Source organism: Juglans regia, chromosome 13 (genome assembly GCF_001411555.2).
Source record: "Juglans regia cultivar Chandler chromosome 13, Walnut 2.0, whole genome shotgun sequence".
In the NCBI taxonomy this organism is placed as follows: domain Eukaryota; kingdom Viridiplantae; phylum Streptophyta; class Magnoliopsida; order Fagales; family Juglandaceae; genus Juglans; species Juglans regia.
The window spans coordinates 12,228,979-12,246,900 of NC_049913.1; the positions used below are offsets into that span (position 1 = coordinate 12,228,979).

At 36.6% G+C, this 17,922-nt stretch overlaps 1 protein-coding gene across 1 annotated transcript; it reads left to right on the top strand.

Moving 5' to 3' along the window:
- Nucleotides 1-2,021: 2,021 nt before the first annotated feature.
- Nucleotides 2,022-8,141, top strand: LOC108988781 (probable methyltransferase PMT2). Its single transcript, XM_018962138.2, has 7 exons — nucleotides 2,022-2,452; nucleotides 3,176-3,830; nucleotides 3,966-4,176; nucleotides 4,375-4,669; nucleotides 5,387-5,776; nucleotides 6,154-6,231; nucleotides 7,590-8,141. Exons 2-7 carry the CDS (start codon nucleotides 3,183-3,185, stop codon nucleotides 7,819-7,821), a joined length of 1,854 nt encoding a protein of 617 aa, XP_018817683.1. The 5' UTR covers nucleotides 2,022-2,452; nucleotides 3,176-3,182; the 3' UTR covers nucleotides 7,822-8,141.
- The last annotated feature ends 9,781 nt before the right edge of the window (nucleotides 8,142-17,922 follow it).

A 17,922-nucleotide genomic window follows, 5' to 3' on the forward strand; every position in this document is an offset into this window, starting at 1 on the left:
ACTCTTATTTCCTCCCCTTTGTTTTACATTTGAATAATAAAAAGGCGCCTCTTCCACAAAACCACGACAGTCCAATCTGAATCCTTGGATCCACAAAAACATCGGTCGGCAGGGACTGACGTTTGTGCACTGGTCGTACTCGCATTTATGGGAGTGGGACCCGAGCCCCCCCAGGTTCAACGCGACCCCCCAGCTAGAGCTAGCCTGTATCTCTCGTGAGAAATAAAAGGAAAGCGCAGCACAATTAAAATACGAGGTGTAAATAAAATAAAAATAAAAATAAAAATTAATTTTTAATAATAAATTTTACTTTTTGTCAAAATTACTCCACAATATTTATACACTCGACTTGCCTATAAGTGACATTACTCATCCCTCGTATCATATCATGTCTGCCCATCCTTTGTTGCCTAATTTATCTCCCACTTTCTTCCGCGTGGGTCCCCGCAAATACCCGCATGGATGGCATTTCTTCCTCTTCCTTTCCCTTCTTTTGTTGGGATTTACATTTTAATATTTTCACAAATTTTTTCATTTTATCTCATTTAATTATATAATTTTTTAAATTTATACACAAAATAAAATAAAATAAAATAAATAATTCTACTTTTTTAAATCTAGGAAAAATAATATTAAAAATATATATTTTAATAATATTTTATTCAACTTTTAATTTTAATTTTTATCATCTTATCTGTAAAAACAAACTAGACCAATCAAAGATACATTACATATTGAGGTAATTCTAAATAATTTGAAAATGATAGTAAAAAAATAATATATAATATTAATAAATAGTAATAAATTATTAATAAGTTAATTTATAAATAATAATAAATTATTTGTGAATAATAGTGAACTACTTCACTTATCAAACACAAACTAAAATTCTAGATAAACTATTATATCACTCTCTTATACTTTCAAGAAATTAGTAAAGACCCTTTTTTGGAGCTAATATTCAAACTCTTTAGTTATTTTATATTACTGAATTGATGATTTGTTAAATGGATTTGCACTCTCTCAAGCTCTTTGTTTTGAAAATGATGATTTTTTGTTTGTTCTCCAAAAAAAAATCAAACACTCTCGCTATCTTTGTTTACATAGTAATTCTATTCATCCGTCTTTTTATTATAATCATTTTATAATTTTATGATATGATATTAAATAATTAATAATTAATTATTATATTTTATTTATAGATTTATCATTTAATAACACATAAAAAAATATCGAGAAGATGATGATAAAAGTTGATGATAAATTTTTCCTTAGCTTAGCTATTTTTTTATTCCATATTTTTGTTGGGATTTTTTTTTCATCTAGCTTAAAATCAATCAGATCTAATGCCTTCCAATGGTCTTTAGTCCTTAGACTCAAGCGCACCTCCCTTCCCTTTACGACTGACTATTTGATCACCAATCAAATAATGTCAAAAACAATTAACGCGTGTAGCTTATGTGCTATTTTAGCTCATGTGTTGTCATATCTTTGCAAGTCTTCAAATGATACGCGTGAACTTTATAATTGTAAATATTATTTATCCTTTAAAAGTTAATTCAACGACCATCACAATCGACACACCATATGCCGGTTTAGGCACACATGAGCCTATCGATGACATTATAATAGTGTTTGTTAATCGGATTATATTTCAACATCGGCATTTAAGATTGAGAAGTTTTATGCATCAATTATTATTTATTCACACATTCTATATTTGTAGTTTTTTTTTATAAAATATAAGATGTGAAGTAATAAATAATAACTGATAAAAAAAATTTTTCTAAGATACATAACCTTCTTTTATCCCAAATCTCAGTTTCTATTTTTCTATTTCTAATACACTCTGTTAATTATAAGAAGATATATTTTTCAATTCTCATTTACCTCTTAATTCTTCATTTAGAAGGAAAAAAAAAAAAGTAAATTAAATTACTAGTTGTGGGGAACTAAAAAACAGAGATCCTCATCTCGTACTGTGTGATTATACGATATTATAATAATATCTACTTAAAAAATCCAGAGACAGAGAAGGTGAAGGGATCAGGCAGGGGGGGGTGCCGTGTCCCTCGGATATATTTACCAACCAGTGCCATGGTGCATGTTCGTGCTCCGAAAAGAACAAGGCATAATTCTCAGACTCCAATCCATTACATATCTCAGTCCTTTCTTTTCTTTTTCTCTCTATTTAGTTCGCTGCAAAAATTTTGATTGCGAAGCTTCTAGGGTTACCCTGGATTTGTCAGCAGGTCCCACTGTCATTGGATCCCCCAACTCTTCTCATTCGTTCATTCAATTTCGGTTACTCATCATTGTTGTTGCTCAAGGAGAAGAAAACAAAAAAACGAAAAAAAAGAGCAGCGAGATTTTCTATTTTCCTTTTTTACTTTTTCTTTTCTGATAGGCCTGCCAGATCTTCCACTACCTTTTGCGTCTCTTCATGCCATTGGTAAGAGATCTCTATTTTAAGCGCCATTTTTGGTTTCCTTGTATGCTTGCTTTTTCTATGATTAGAGCCGGATCTATTTCCTGCTAGTGTAATAATATTGTGAGGGGATAGTCAAGCTTCTTAGTTCCGAATTTTCGTTTATTTGATTAATTTTACCCGCTTTGGCTGCTGAGTGAGCCGAACAAAAGCTTTGATGAGTTGTTAAAGTGAACCCAACGCAGGATTAGTAGTTTAACTAAGCTGTGTGGAGTGGAGGAACTATTTTGGCTTCATTTTTTTTAGGATGTTAATTTATGGAAAGAGTTTTAAGATTGAAACGTCTAAAACTTTTTAGAAATGGGATGAAATTTTATTTTCCTATACTACATTTTCTCTCAAAGCAAAAGGAGCTCCATTATGTGAAATATGGATGCTTGATTTTGGAGCCAAAGGAACACTGGAAAGAGTTTCTTCGAGGTAGACTGGTAGAGGAAGTGCCATTTGAGACAGTAGATCTAGAGCTACCTTTTTATTTAATATATATTTTGTGTTTTTGGAATTCTTGCTTTACATTGATAATTAGGGATGATTGAACATGGTTTTTGTTCTTCTCTGAGGCTTCAGTGGTTTCAAGCTTTATTTACAGTTACGCTGATAATTTACTGATTTAATTGGCAGTTTAATTGTTACTTATCAAAAAATATTTTGATACATTGTGTTTGAAATAACTAGTTTTAATTTTAGGTACTATATGGCAATGAAGACAAATTCTGCTGACGGTAGGACTAGGAGCTCTATACAAATTTTTGTTGTAGTTGGTTTGTGCTGTTTTTTCTATATACTCGGTGCATGGCAGAGAAGTGGTTTTGGGAAGGGAGATGGTATAGCTATGGAGATAACTAAAGGTGGGGCAGACTGCAACATAGTCCCAAATTTAAATTTTGAGACTCACCATGCTGGTGAAGCCGGGAGTGTCATTGAATCTGAATCAAAACTCAAAGTTTTTGAGCCATGCCGTCCTCGTTTCACTGATCACACACCCTGCCAAGAACAGAAGCGCGCCATGACTTTCCCCAGGGAAAATATGATTTACCGAGAAAGACATTGTCCCCCTGAGCACGGGAAGTTACATTGCCTAATACCAGCACCCAAGGGATATGTAACTCCATTTCCCTGGCCAAAGAGTCGTGACTATGTACCCTTTGCAAATGCACCATATAAGAGCTTGACAGTTGAGAAGGCTATTCAGAACTGGATTCAGTATGAGGGAAATGTATTCAGGTTTCCTGGAGGAGGGACACAGTTCCCTCAAGGGGCAGATAAATATATTGATCAGCTTGCCTCTGTAATACCAATTCATAATGGAACGGTTAGAACTGCACTGGACACTGGTTGTGGGGTATGTTAAGTTCTCAAATTTCTAAAATATTGTGTTACCCGCTACATCCTTTTTCTCTGTTTTCTGGAAGGCATATAAGCTTTTCCTATATAACCATTTGACTACTAAGATTCTAGAAACGGTTTATTTTCTCAGGTTGCCAGTTGGGGGGCATACCTTTTGAGTAGGAATGTTATCGCCATGTCATTTGCACCAAGAGACTCACACGAAGCACAGGTTCAATTTGCACTTGAAAGGGGTGTACCTGCTGTTATTGGTGTTTTAGGTACCATAAAGCTACCGTATCCATCTAGGGCCTTTGACATGGCTCACTGTTCTCGTTGCTTAATTCCATGGGGTGCAAATGGTGAGAATTATGTATTGTGACAGATTATATTGATTTGGAGCATTGAGCTTTTGATTTACAAAGGACTTGTAGTTTTGCCAATTTTTCTTCCCTTTCCCCTGCATCCTGTCCTATATGGCACCTTTATATTGTACTGAAACTGTGATGGAAGCATTGTAACAGTATGTGAAACTGGATCTGATATATTTCTCTTTGCAGATGGAATCTATCTGATGGAAGTTGATCGAGTTCTTAGACCTGGCGGTTACTGGGTCCTTTCAGGTCCTCCAATAAATTGGAAGAATTCCTACAAAGCATGGCAACGTCCCAAGGAGGAACTTCAGGAGGAACAAAGAAAGATTGAAGAAACTGCCAAACTACTTTGCTGGGAAAAGAAGTATGAGAAGGGTGAAATTGCCATTTGGAGAAAGAGGTTAAATGCTGATTCATGTCGTGGCAGACAAGATGATTCACGGGCTACTTTTTGCAAATCTGTTGAAGCAGATGATATCTGGTATGCGGGTGTTTATAAAACAAAATGTTGGAATTCATCCAAGTTATATATTAATCCATTATATATATTTTGGGAGTAACCCAGGTTTTACCACCACCCAAAATAATGGCCTTGGATTTAGGAAGACCTTTTTGGTCTCTATAATTTATAGCTAGTTTCAATCTAGTCAAGTTTACAAAATTAAAAATTAAATCCTTTAAAATTGTTGCAGTGTCATCCTTGGATCAACAAAACTTACTACGTTGCATGATTATTGTTGAAGCTGTATGGTAGACTATTGTTGCAGGGAAAAAAAATCAATAAATGGCCATAGCTAGAAGATGGACATTATTTGAAATTTTACATTCCATCTAGTCTTCCGATGTACTATGTTTGGCAAAAAATAAGCCATATCAGCGAGTTTAAAAGAGTGAAGTATATCATTGTAACAATTTTGAAATGTCGAGGATTTGGTTTTAATTTTCAAGTTTTAGGTACTAAATTGAAACAAACTCTAAATTATATGGACAAAAGATGTCGAATTAGATAGTCTAGTATGCATGCTTTTAGAGAATTGCCTTAAAAAATTTTGACGGCAACTCGGGTTTTACCATCATCCAAACGAATAGCATCTGGATTGTTAACCTAGCAATGTACGCTGCTTTATTTTCTGAGTTATTTAATGGTATATGTATTATATTTTGATTCCACCTAAGAAGATGTAAATATCTCATACAGGTATGAGAAAATGGAGGCATGCATAACTCCATACCCTGTCGTCAGTAGTCCAGATGAAGTTGCTGGTGGGGAATTGAAGGCCTTTCCAGAAAGGCTTTATTCTGTTCCTCCTAGAATTTCTAGTGGATCTGTTCCTGGAGTTTCTGTTGAGACATACCAGGAGGACAACAGTAAATGGAAGAAGCATGTGAAAGCTTATAAGAAGATCAATAAACTCATTGACTCTGGAAGGTATCGCAACATCATGGACATGAATGCTGGTTTAGGAAGTTTTGCGGCTGCACTTGAATCTCCCAAATTGTGGGTCATGAATGTTGTGCCCACTATAGCTGAGAAAAATACATTGGGTGTCATTTATGAGCGAGGATTGATTGGCATCTATCATGACTGGTACAACCTTCTCAACTCTCTAATTCTGTTTGATCATTTCAGCCTTGAATAGTCATTTTTTCCTACTTACTCATTTTGTAATTACTTTTTGCTCTAGTATCTTTACTTTTGTTCTGCTTGTAAAAAATATAAATTCGCTTTTGTTCTAAAAGTAGATGGTTCTTGTAGTACTTACTAGACACTGTTTGCTCGGTTATGGAGATCTATTTCACTGCATGTTCACATTGGCCCATCTTGTGTAGGGTTATAAATCCACTATATGTGCGTACTACTGTGGAGTTGTCCAACCACAGCATTTTTGAATCTTGTCTTGTTTCTTTCTTTATTTTCTAGCTTTTTAATTATAATTACTAATTTAAATCATATTCCTTGTTCAGGTGTGAAGCTTTCAGCACATACCCTAGGACATATGACCTAATTCATGCTCATGGTATTTTGAGTTTGTACAAAGACAAGTAAGTATTTCTTGAAATATTTATATATTCGAATCCTGTCCAAGTCTTTTGGGCTCCTTTAAGTGTCATTTCAGCCTTTTTAGGTTAGAAGGATGTGATACACTGGGCTCATAAATATTCCAGCAGTGTTTATTGAAAAATGTCTTATTCTTAGGCTCCACATCAGAATAATTTGGCATTATATTCTTAAGTGATTTCTGTTTATGGGTAGGACATGATATTTTTGGCTTTCAATGTGCCATTGAGCCATAAATTGGACTATTCAAGCCAGGTTTGTCTGAGCTTTGCCTGGACTTGGCATCTCATCTCCCCACCACCCCCACCCACACAACAAAAAGAAAAATGTAAAAAGACCTACCCAAAGCATGTTGGAATTGGACGCTCCTATCTTAATTTATACCTATCAAGCATTAAAATATGGCTTAGAGTGAACGAAGTTGATCCACTTTGATCATAACACAGTGGTCCAGTGGCTCCATATTGCTTGCCTAGCTAGCTATTCCTGCATGATGCTTTCTTTAGGCAAGACATCTAGTGGTGTTGTGTCTCTAGCTGCCGTGCCTAATTTTGTCTTTTATTGAGCTGAAGTGGAGCCAATAAATAATTGATTTTGGACTTGTTGACCATTTGTGCTAGAAAAAGCAAGGCCGGACCATGGATGTTTAATTTGTGAGCTCCTATTAGTCTTTTGTTTTTGGCACCGGGTATCCGGGAACAGCATCCCGACTAATCTCGGGGGTGCACAGGCCCTTGACAAGAAGTTTTCCGCAAGTATACCTAGGGTAATTTAAGAAAAACATCTCTCAGTCTAATGGACCCTAGGAATTGTTTGCATCCAAGAGGATTTGAACCTTAGACTTGGAGGGAGCATACCACCAAGTTCAAGGCGTTTACCACTTGAGCCAACCCCCTAGGGGTTTCCTATTTGAGTCTTTAAAGTGAGCTGAAGTTCAGTGGCTCTCTTGCAGCTTTGTGCTTAAAATGGCCCTATTTAAAGCTTTCCTAGTTTGGAAGAGTCCCTGAATTGAGCTGAAGCCGAGCCACTTCCTAGCAGCTTTGTCCTTCGAGCAGATTTCCAGTTTGATGTTGTAGTGTTGTTTTCTATAAATGCCATATGGCTCAACATTTCATCGAAGGCCAATCGTTGGTAAAAACCATTTAGAGGATCCAAACATGATGAAACGAAATTATCCTGCTTAATTTCGGGAACCTTATAAATATCTTGGATGATATTATCTTGGCTATTAGCACATCTGTAGTACTTGCTATTGATAGAATCAAGTATTTTTGTTTCAGATTCATCTTTTAATTTTGACATGCCCCTGTACTTCTGTAACTTGCTGCTAAACAAATGCCAGATGCAATGTGGAGGACATTCTCCTGGAGATGGACAGGATTTTGCGACCTGAAGGTGCAGTCATATTCCGTGATGAGGTCGATGTGCTAATCAAGGTGAAGAAGATAGTCGCAGGGATGAGGTGGGACACCAAAATGGTGGACCATGAGGATGGTCCCCTTGTTCCTGAGAAGATATTGGTTGTTGTGAAGCAATACTGGGTTGCAGGTGGAAACTCAACATCCACCCAGTGAGTTCTGAAGAGGAGAATCGGAACCTTGGCAAGGTTTAGGCCGGCAATCTTCTTTGTTACGCAAAGTCCTGGCCCAAATTCGCTTATTTTACAATGGGCACTTTTGCTGCTAGAGTACTTTAAAAGCATATGGAGAAAGGGCTGCATGATTCATGTTTAACTGACAGACAAGCTAGATGGCTATGCTTGTAAGGTTTGTGGAATTATTCAATTTTTGGCATCCATTAATTTTCTTTGTAGAATGTTACAGTAAAAAGACATTCACGTTTAAGAAATCTTCTTTCTGCTAGGAATGGAATGCGCAGTGAGATTAGTCTTAAACCGACCCACATTTACAAAGGTTATTTAAATTTTAGAAAGTGCTATTTATTATAACTTTTGTAAACGTGACACTGACTTTTCATCGATCATTTATTTTTCTTTTTCTTTTTAAATTAAAAATAACCAATGTCAATTTATTATTATAGGATAAGAATGAGATGATCCCGTAGTATGTAGAATCTTTCGATAATATAAAAGCATACATACTTCATGCCTGTGATAGAAATGAGACGTAAGTATTTAGTATCCTTCAACTGATTAATACGAAAAAAAAAAAGTTCAAGATCTCGTCCCCGTCCCTTTTGAGACGCCGATAATCAATTCTGTCGGAAGGGTGCAGAGAATGGTGGTTGCAAACATTACAACGCAATCGAAACAAGGTCCACCACCCATTTTGTGTTGTGTTTATGGAACTCCACAGATAATGTTCAAGGGGAAGTGAACCTGGCCGTAGAGGATCTAACAACAAGCGGAAATGATGGACATTGTCCCTGTACGCGACATATTTTGTGGCTTTAAATTGCTTGCAGGCCCCTGTATGCATTCAGATTCACTTCTATTTTTTCAGGTAACGCTAGGGACAGGTTATCAATTCAAAGGAAAATGTTATATAGCCAATCAATTCAAAGTTATCGCTAGTATATTTGTGTGCGTCTTTTTTAACATTAAAAAAAAAAAAAAAAAAAAACCAAAAACCAAATGTACTAGGGGTGTACTCAAGGGGTTGAGTAGCAGCACCCTTTTTTCAAATGAATATGATATCTTATATTTGATTTATTTTGAGGGAAGATATAGGAATTATTTATCTTTCCCAAAATATCCTTATGTTTGAATTTCAATTATGTAAGACTTTGGAAAATTATTAGGTACTCCAGAGTTTAAACGACGGGGTACTTTCGTCCTCCTACAGTATATATGTCATGTAATTATAATTGTTTACGTAAGCACCAATTTCAATTGAGATGGTATCCTATATATAATAGGATGATAATACCACTCATCCGCACTTCAAGATTACTTAATAATTAATCTTATTTAGAAAATATATTTAAAAATTAAATAAAATTTATAGAAAATAAAAAATACATATTTCATTTTAAATATTTCATTTGTTTATTATCTAGTGCCGATTAAACCATGTTCGTTTATGTTTTTCTTTAGAATAAAATAATTGCTCGCTTTTATATATAAATTCTAAAAATAGTCACAATGACATAAAAAAGAACATTAAAAATAAATGTAACAAAACTCATCATAAATAAGCAACTTTTTTGAACACCCTTAATGACGGCCAACAAATTAAAAATAAATAAATAAATATTAACATAGACCAAATGCACCATAAGAGTTCTATAAGGGTCATATATACCATTTGACAATTTTTTTTTTTCAAATCAATAAAAAAAAAAAATTCATTTTTCGCAATGTTGAGTTTTCTTAATGGATGAATATTTCTCCAAATTCACAGAGTAAAATGATTCATTCGGTTTAAAAAACTTATCAAATGGAATTTTAACCATCATTTTCCATCTCTTAATGGTCCAAAGAAAATCAACCATCAGTGCATCACTAGCTAATTCCGTTGGGATCATACCATATATAAATATATATATATATATATATATATATATATATTATATCTTCTTACCCAACGGCCACCGTGCATGGAATAACGATAAATTCAATGTGTTAATTATTTGGAAGCTTCATTTAGCTAATCATTTATAAGATTATGGAAGAAGAATGAAGCTCATTGTAATTTGTAGCATGCAAATATCGATTTCCAACTTCAATTCCATTTCATCTCCAATCGGGATTGAGTTAGAATTCGGAACTTTGTCTCACCATCTTCCTTATATATTCTATCGAGGTAGTCTCTCTCTCTCTCTCTCTCTCTCTCTCTCTAATTAGAGTGACTTTTGGAATTGATTTTGTATATGCTTGGAATAGTTATTTTCCATTCTGTTTTGTTGTTGTTTTGTTCTAATATTCTCTGTTCAAGTTTTGATCCGTGTACGTAGCATTTTTTTTTCTACAGAATTTTTTCTTTTTGGTGACTGAATGTGATTTCGACTCCAACTTCGACATCAAGACGGCAGAATGGAAAAAGAGTTGGAGTACTCCAAACTTGACACACAAACAGTACCAGAGGTCGGAGTCATGGATTCCTGCGTGCTCCATCGAACAGAACAGAAGTACTTTAGCCACCACCAACATTAAAAAGGCTTCCCATGATAATTCAACTCTTAAAACTTATCAACAAGGCCCCATGCATTGTCAGTACTGTTGTCGTATTTACATATGAACCAACCACAACATTGAATGGTAAACAATTTAATACTGCCTGCATTGCCCTCGATCGAGGGCCGGGGCTTGGTTTTATGGTGGTGATATTTGCGTGGACTAGAACCTCTCTCTAAAAGATGTATGGCTGCCGACGAGATTGGGATGGGATGGAAATGTTTCTTCGTTCATGTGTGCTGGAAATTCGAGCATGGAGACAATGCATGCGTGCAATGTTCTCAACCCCATATATTTTGTTTTTATTATTATTATTATTATACTATTTTTTCAAAAACGCATTCCCAGTAGTATTTTTTCTATAACCCTCACTTGTGGAGGAGAAAAACCATGGTTACAAGTAAACACCTGGGTGTTATAGATAAATCATAAAGAGCCAAAATCTAGACATCTAAAATGTTGTGAAAAACGATGACAAAAAAATAATTTCAAACACAGGGAAAATAAGCAATCACACACGACACAGTATTTACGTGGTTCGGCAAATTGCCTACGTCCACGGGAGCTGCAAAGGATTTTTATTTCTTGAGGAATCACAATACAATTGTTTTGGAAGGCTACTGTTCACGCTACACTGTACAAGCCAGAATAAACAAAACCATTTATATGACATGCGGCGGAAACCCTAATCAAAACAGAATTAGTGAAGTTCGCTCGAGCTGCGTGTCGAGCCCGTATCGAGCAAGCCTGTTTCCCACAACTGCTCTAGCCATGTGTCAAGTGGCTCTTCGAGCGAACTCTCTGACTTGTGTTCACTCGAGCCATGTGTCGAGCGGTGTCGAACGAACTCTCGGACTTGCCTTTGCTCGAGTAGTCTGTCGAGCTATCTTTGAGCGAACTCTCTGACTTGTGTTCGCTCGAGCGATGCAACCAGGCTCCATATGCTCAAAAATTCTACCACTTGGAGATTGGTACACCCACAATATCGCCTTTTACCTCAAACATGATATCCTTCACCTCTGCAACTCACTGCTCCTGTCTTCATGCTAGAAGACCAACTGAAGTTGCGCACAACTTCAGTTTCTCAAGTTTAACACCCTTTGTCAACATATCAGCAGGGTTCTTACTTCCACAAATTTTCTCAAGTAGCAATTGTCCATCATCTAACAATGATCGTATAAAGTGATACCTGATCTGAATGTGCTTAGTTCTGGAATGAAATGATGGGTTCTTGGCAAGAAATATGACACTCTGACTGTCACTGTAGAGAGTGCCCTTCTGATTCTTTTTACCCAATTCCTCCAAGAAACCCTATATCAAAACCATCTCCTTTTGCAGCTTCTGAAACTACAATATACTCAGTTTCTGAAATTGCAATATACTCAGCTTCTGTAGTAGATAAAGAAACTTTATTCTGTAAATTAGAACCCCATGAAACTACAGTACCACCCAGAGTATAAACAAACCCTGTGGTACTTTTTCTGCTATCAGTATCTCCAGCTAAATCAGCATCAACATAGCCCTGCACCTCTAAACCCTCTCCTGAGAAACATAAGCACGTTTCTGATGAGCCTTTTAGGTACCTCAAAATCCACTTCACTGCTTCTCAATGTTGTTTTCCAGGGTTACTCATGTATCTACTCACAACTCCCACTGCATGGGCAATATCTAGTCTAGTGCAGACCATATCATACATAAGTGAATTAATAGCTGAGGCATAAGGAACCTTACTCATATAGTTTTGTTCCTCTTCTGACTTTGGTGCCTGATCCTTGCTGACTCTGAAGTGACTACCCAAGGGTGTGCCAACTGTCTTGGCCTTGTCCATATTAAACCTGCTGAGTACCTTTTTCACATACTCAGCTTGTGAGAGTCTCAACGTGCCTCTGACTCTGTCTCTGACAATTCTCATGCCAAGGATTTGCTTTGCAGCTCCCAAATCATTCATTGCAAAATGCTCTGACATCTGCTTCTTCAGATTATTGATCTCATCAATACTAGTCCCTGCAATAAGTATGTCATCAACATACAGCAACAAAATAATGTAAGAATTGTCAAACTGCTTGACATAGCAGCCGTGATCTGCCTGACATCTGTTGTACCCTGCACTACACATGAAGCTGTCAAATTTCTTGTACCACTGTCTAGGAGCTTATTTCAGGACATACAAGCTCTTTTTCAATCTGCAAACTGAACCTTCATTTCTCTGTACCACAAACCTCTCAGGTTGGTGCATATGGATGTCTTCTTCAAGATCTCAATGAAGAAAATCTATATTCACATCAAACTGCTCAAGAAATAGATTTTAAGTAGCAACCATAGCCAGAACTAACCTGATGGTTGTGATCTTTACTTACCACAGGCGAAAAAATCTCCGAGTAATCAATACCCTGTTGCCTTGTACCTCTTACTACCATCATGCTCAGTTTTCACCCGGTACACCCACTTGTTATGTAATGCCTTCTTCCTTGATGGAAGTTCTGTCATCTCCCATGTCTGATTCCCTAGCAAGGAATTCATCTCATCCTTCATGGCCAACTTCTACTTGCTAGAATTTTCATCTTGCAAGGTTTCTTGGTAGCTTTGTGGTTCTCCACCATCTGTCAATAGAATATAATTCAAAGAATGTGAGAAATGTTGTGGAGGACGAATAGTCCTAACTGATTTGCGAACTGCAGCTATAGGAGTGGACTGCTCTGGATCTGATTGCGGAATAATGTGAATGGGTGTGCTGGACCCACTCTCCTTGTCACTCACATCTCTACACTACACTGTGACCTCTGGTAGATTATCCAAACTCACAAACTCAGATTCCTGAGGAACTGCTTCAGCAACTGTACTAGACTTGTCTTTGTACACAATCTTCTCATTGAATATCACATTTCTGCTTCTTATAATCTTCCGACCATGATCATCCCAGAAACAATAGCCAAATGCCTCGTCTCCATAGCCAATAAAATAACATTTCCTTGACTTGGCCTCAAGCTTACTACGAGCATCAGAATCAATAAGAACATAAGAAAGACAACCAAAAGTTTTAAGATGAGAAAATTTGACCTCTTTCCCGCTCCAAGCCTCCTCAGGCAATCCACAATTCAACGGAACTGATGGCCTTTTGTTTATCAAGTAAACTGCAGTGCTAACTGCACCTGCCCAGAAAGTAGGTGGTAGCCCAGCGTGTAGCCTCATACTTCTAGCACGCTCATTTATGGTTCTGTTCATGCGTTCAGCAACTCCATTTTGCCGTGGTGTCCCAGGAATGGTCTTCTCCATTCTGATACCCTGAGTTGCACAATATTCTTTGAACCCACCATCAATATACTCACCACCATTATCAGAACTCAAGCATTTCAACTTCAAGCCTGTCTCTGTCTCAACCATGGCTTTCCAAATTCTGAACACATTAAATACATTAGATTTATGTTTCAAAAAATAGACCCATACCTTCCTGCTGTGGTCATCAATGAATGTAACATAGTAACGAGAACCTCCAAGGGATGCAACTGGAGAAGGTCCCCACACATCAGTGTGCACAAGATCTAGTCTCCCTGACTTCAGTGTTTTGCCACTTTTCAAGAAACTGACATTCTTTTGTTTCCCCATAATGCAACTCTTACACATACTGAGATCAACTAACTTCAGTTCTGGTAGCTTGCCTCTAGACAGAAGTTCTTTCATGCCCTTCTGACTCATATGGCCAAGCCTGCAATGCCAAAAATCTGTTGTGCTCTCTACAACGGTAGTAGCAGTAGTGTTATTCAAACCAGTAGTCATGTAAAGTGTACCAGTTTTCTTACCCCGAGCTAGTACCAATGCCCCTTTGGTGACCTTCCATGTGCTATCTGAAAACACCACTGAATGACCACAATCATCAAGTTGCCTCATAGAAATGAGATTTTTCTTCAACTCAGGAAAGTGTCTGACCTTCTACAAGGTCCATTTGTTCTTGTTAGGGAGTGCAATGTCAATGTCTCTCATCCCTATTACATTCAAAGCCTCTCCATCAGCCAAATACACATTCCCAAAATCGCCTGCAACATAGTTCTGCATAATCTCCCAATGGGAATATGTATGGAAGGAAGCTCCTGAATCAAGTATCCAGTCATCAACTAGACTATGAACTGCAAGTAATATTGCATCATGTACTTCTTCAGTTACCACATTAGCACTATCATTCTCGATCTTTTTGGGATTTCTGCAATTCTTCTTTATGTGGCCAGCTTTGCCACAATTCCAGCAAGTTGCCTGCTGACCAGGCGTTGACTTGCTCTTGCCCCTGTTCTTTGATTTTGATATGCCTCTGTTTGAGTTCTTGTCTTGTACTCTTCCCCGAGAGTCAACATTCAATGCTGAACTCGAACCTAAGATTTCGCCTGAATCTCTCCTGCGTACCTCTTCAGCCAAAATCAAATCACGGATATCATCATATTTCAACTTTGACTTACCGGCAGAATTACTGACAGCCATTCTCATGGCTTCCCAACTATTTGGCAGTGATGCCAATAGTATCAGTGCACGTATCTCATCATCAAATTTAATTTCAACAGATGACAATTGATTTGTGATAGTATTAAAATCATTCAGATGTTGTGCAACAGACGTACCATCTGCCATCTTCAAATTAAATAACTTTTTCATCAGATGTACCTTGTTATTTGCTGACAGCTTTTCATACATACTTGACAAAGCCTCTATGAGATCCGCAGTCGTCTTCTCCTTGATGACGTTGTGTGCAACGGATCTCGACAGGGTTAGACAAATAACCCCTAGAACTTGTTGATCCAACATGGTCCAATCAGCAACTGACATGCAGTCTGGCTTAATCCCCAACAATGGAAGATGAAGTCTCTTCCCATAGAGGTAATCCTTTATCTGCATCCTCCAGTATCCATAATCCATGCCAATCCCCGATACCTTCACTTCCTCTCCAGCCATTGTTTATTCTCATACCCGAACCTTGCCTCTTGATACCAATTGTTGTGAAAAACAATGACAAAAAAGTAAATTCAAATACAGGGAAAACAAGCAATCACACACGACACAATATTTACATGGTTCGGCAAATTGTCTACGTTCACGGGAGCTGCAGAAGATTTTTATTTTTTGAGGAATCACAATATAATTGTTTTGGACGGCTACTGTTCATGCTACACTGTACAAGCTAGAATAAACAAAACCATTTATATGACATGCGGCGGAAACCCTAATCAAAATAGAATTAGTGAAGTTCGCTCGAGCGGCGTGTCGAGCCCGCATCGAGCGAACCTGTTTTCCGCAACTGCTCGAGTCATGTGTCGAGCGACTCTTCGAGCGAACTCTCTGACTTGTGTTCGCTCGAGCCATGTGTCGAGTGAACTCTCGGACTTGTCTTTGCTCAAGCGGTCTGTCGAGTTATCTTTGAGCGAACTCTCTAACTTGTGTTCGCTCGAGCGGCTAGACGTTTCACTCGAGCGATGCAACCAGGCTCCATATGCTCAACACAAAAAACCTAAAATAACACAACAACAGACAAATATCCAAGGGTCACAAATCAATCAACAACAAGCAAGCCTTAAAAAACTAAAAAGAGGAGACAATCCTGTAGGTAAAAGTTAGCTCACGCCGATAAGAGTAATAACAAAGAAAAAACAGGAGCAACATAACAAAATACCTCACTACGAAAATCGCAAATAAGGAATTCTCATTCTGTCCATACAAAGAAGACCCATCAACTTACTAGGCAAAGGATCTCTGTCTTCAATCCAGTCCATGTTAACATCCTCAGCTCCCTGCTTAGCTAAGAAATCAGCCACAACATTTACTTCACGAAACACAAGACTCACTCTATAAACCATGCCTTCCAGGCAAGTCTGAAGCTTGTCCCAAAAATCCTCACGATACCAAATGTTACATTCTCCCCTAGTAAGTCATCTAACAATAATTTGAGAGTCTGTCTCAATGTGAACTTGATGAAACCCAAGTTGACAGCACCTCCTAACTCCTTCCAGCAGGCTTCTCATTTCAAGAAAATTGTTAGATCCATGACCTAAGCATATCTCAAAAACCGCTCGAAATTTTCCCCCATCATCATGAATAACACCCCCAGTTCCTGCCGACCCTAGGTTACCTAAACTGCTACCATCCATATTAAATTCCCAGCAGTTAATTTGACAGAATTATTCACATCAATTTCCATATCACAGATCAGGGTTGATGAGGGGACCCATCTCAAGGCAATCTTTGAGGATCACATGATCAATGTACGTACATTTCAAAGTTTTGCGTGTGTGACTAAACCATATCATACCACTTAATAAGTTAATATTATTGGGATTGTGACGACTGTACCAATCTGTGAGTCCAGCATGCACTTACATCTAACTACATATATAAGATTATACATACATGCATGCATACATATAGCATCTGCACTCCATATTTATAGAGGAAACATCTTTTTATGAAGTGTTGCTTTTGTGATAATTCATATATATGAAGATTACCTACTAAAAAATCAAAATATTATTGGTGCTGCCAAGGATGAGTGAAACCATTCATGACTGTTCACGATGAATAATGCATTAAATAATGTGGACCATCCATTCCATTATTTTCCTCTATTATAAACTTGTCAAATTAAATGGCGATCGAACTTCACAATTTAATACGGATCTGTGCATTATATATATATTATCCAATCAAGTTGGTATTCATGATCTTGTCAATATATATAATTCATACTACTTGTCAAGTTCTCTCATATAGAAGAGCAATTAGTCAAGATGATTCCTTGTCTAAGATACTCGATATCTTCCCAGAGCATTAAATCATTGAACCGACTAATGCTGAAAATAAAAAGTAATATTAGATCAAGTATTATAAATTTACTACTTAAACTTTATAAAAAATGTTTTAACCACACAAAGATTATATAAAATTAAATTCATAAATTGACATAGTTTGTTGTGGTGCGTACGTTAGATAAGAAAGTTATTTTTATTATAAAGTAAATTTAACGTATTATATAAAATCATGTCAATATTTATAAGTTTATTTTTATGGAATCTCTTTTTAATTGTATTACATGCATCATCATTCATATGATGTTCAAAGTTTCTTTAATTAAAACTTAACGTGGGTTTAGTATATTTTTTAAAAAAAAAGTTCTAAAATTACGCCGTTTGGAAGGGCTAATCCATATTTCAAGATTACTGATCATAACCCTAGTTTGTTTTCATAATTCTTCTTAAGTCATCTCATCTTATCTAATCATTATAATTTTTTTAAATTCTCATATAAAATAAAATAAATAATTTAATTTTTTTAAATTTTAAAATAAAAATAATTTAAAAAATATATATTTTATTAATATTTATTTAATTTTTAATTTTGATCTCATTTTATCTCGTCTACGAAAATAAACTAGAAATTAAAAGAACTTGAAGACAAATTTCGTGCCTGTTAAATATTAAAAATTTGTTCATATGGCCTGGGGCCTACCTTACATTTTGCATGCTCCACTTCATGCCTACTTATAGAACTAGTTCTCAATGAGCTGAGC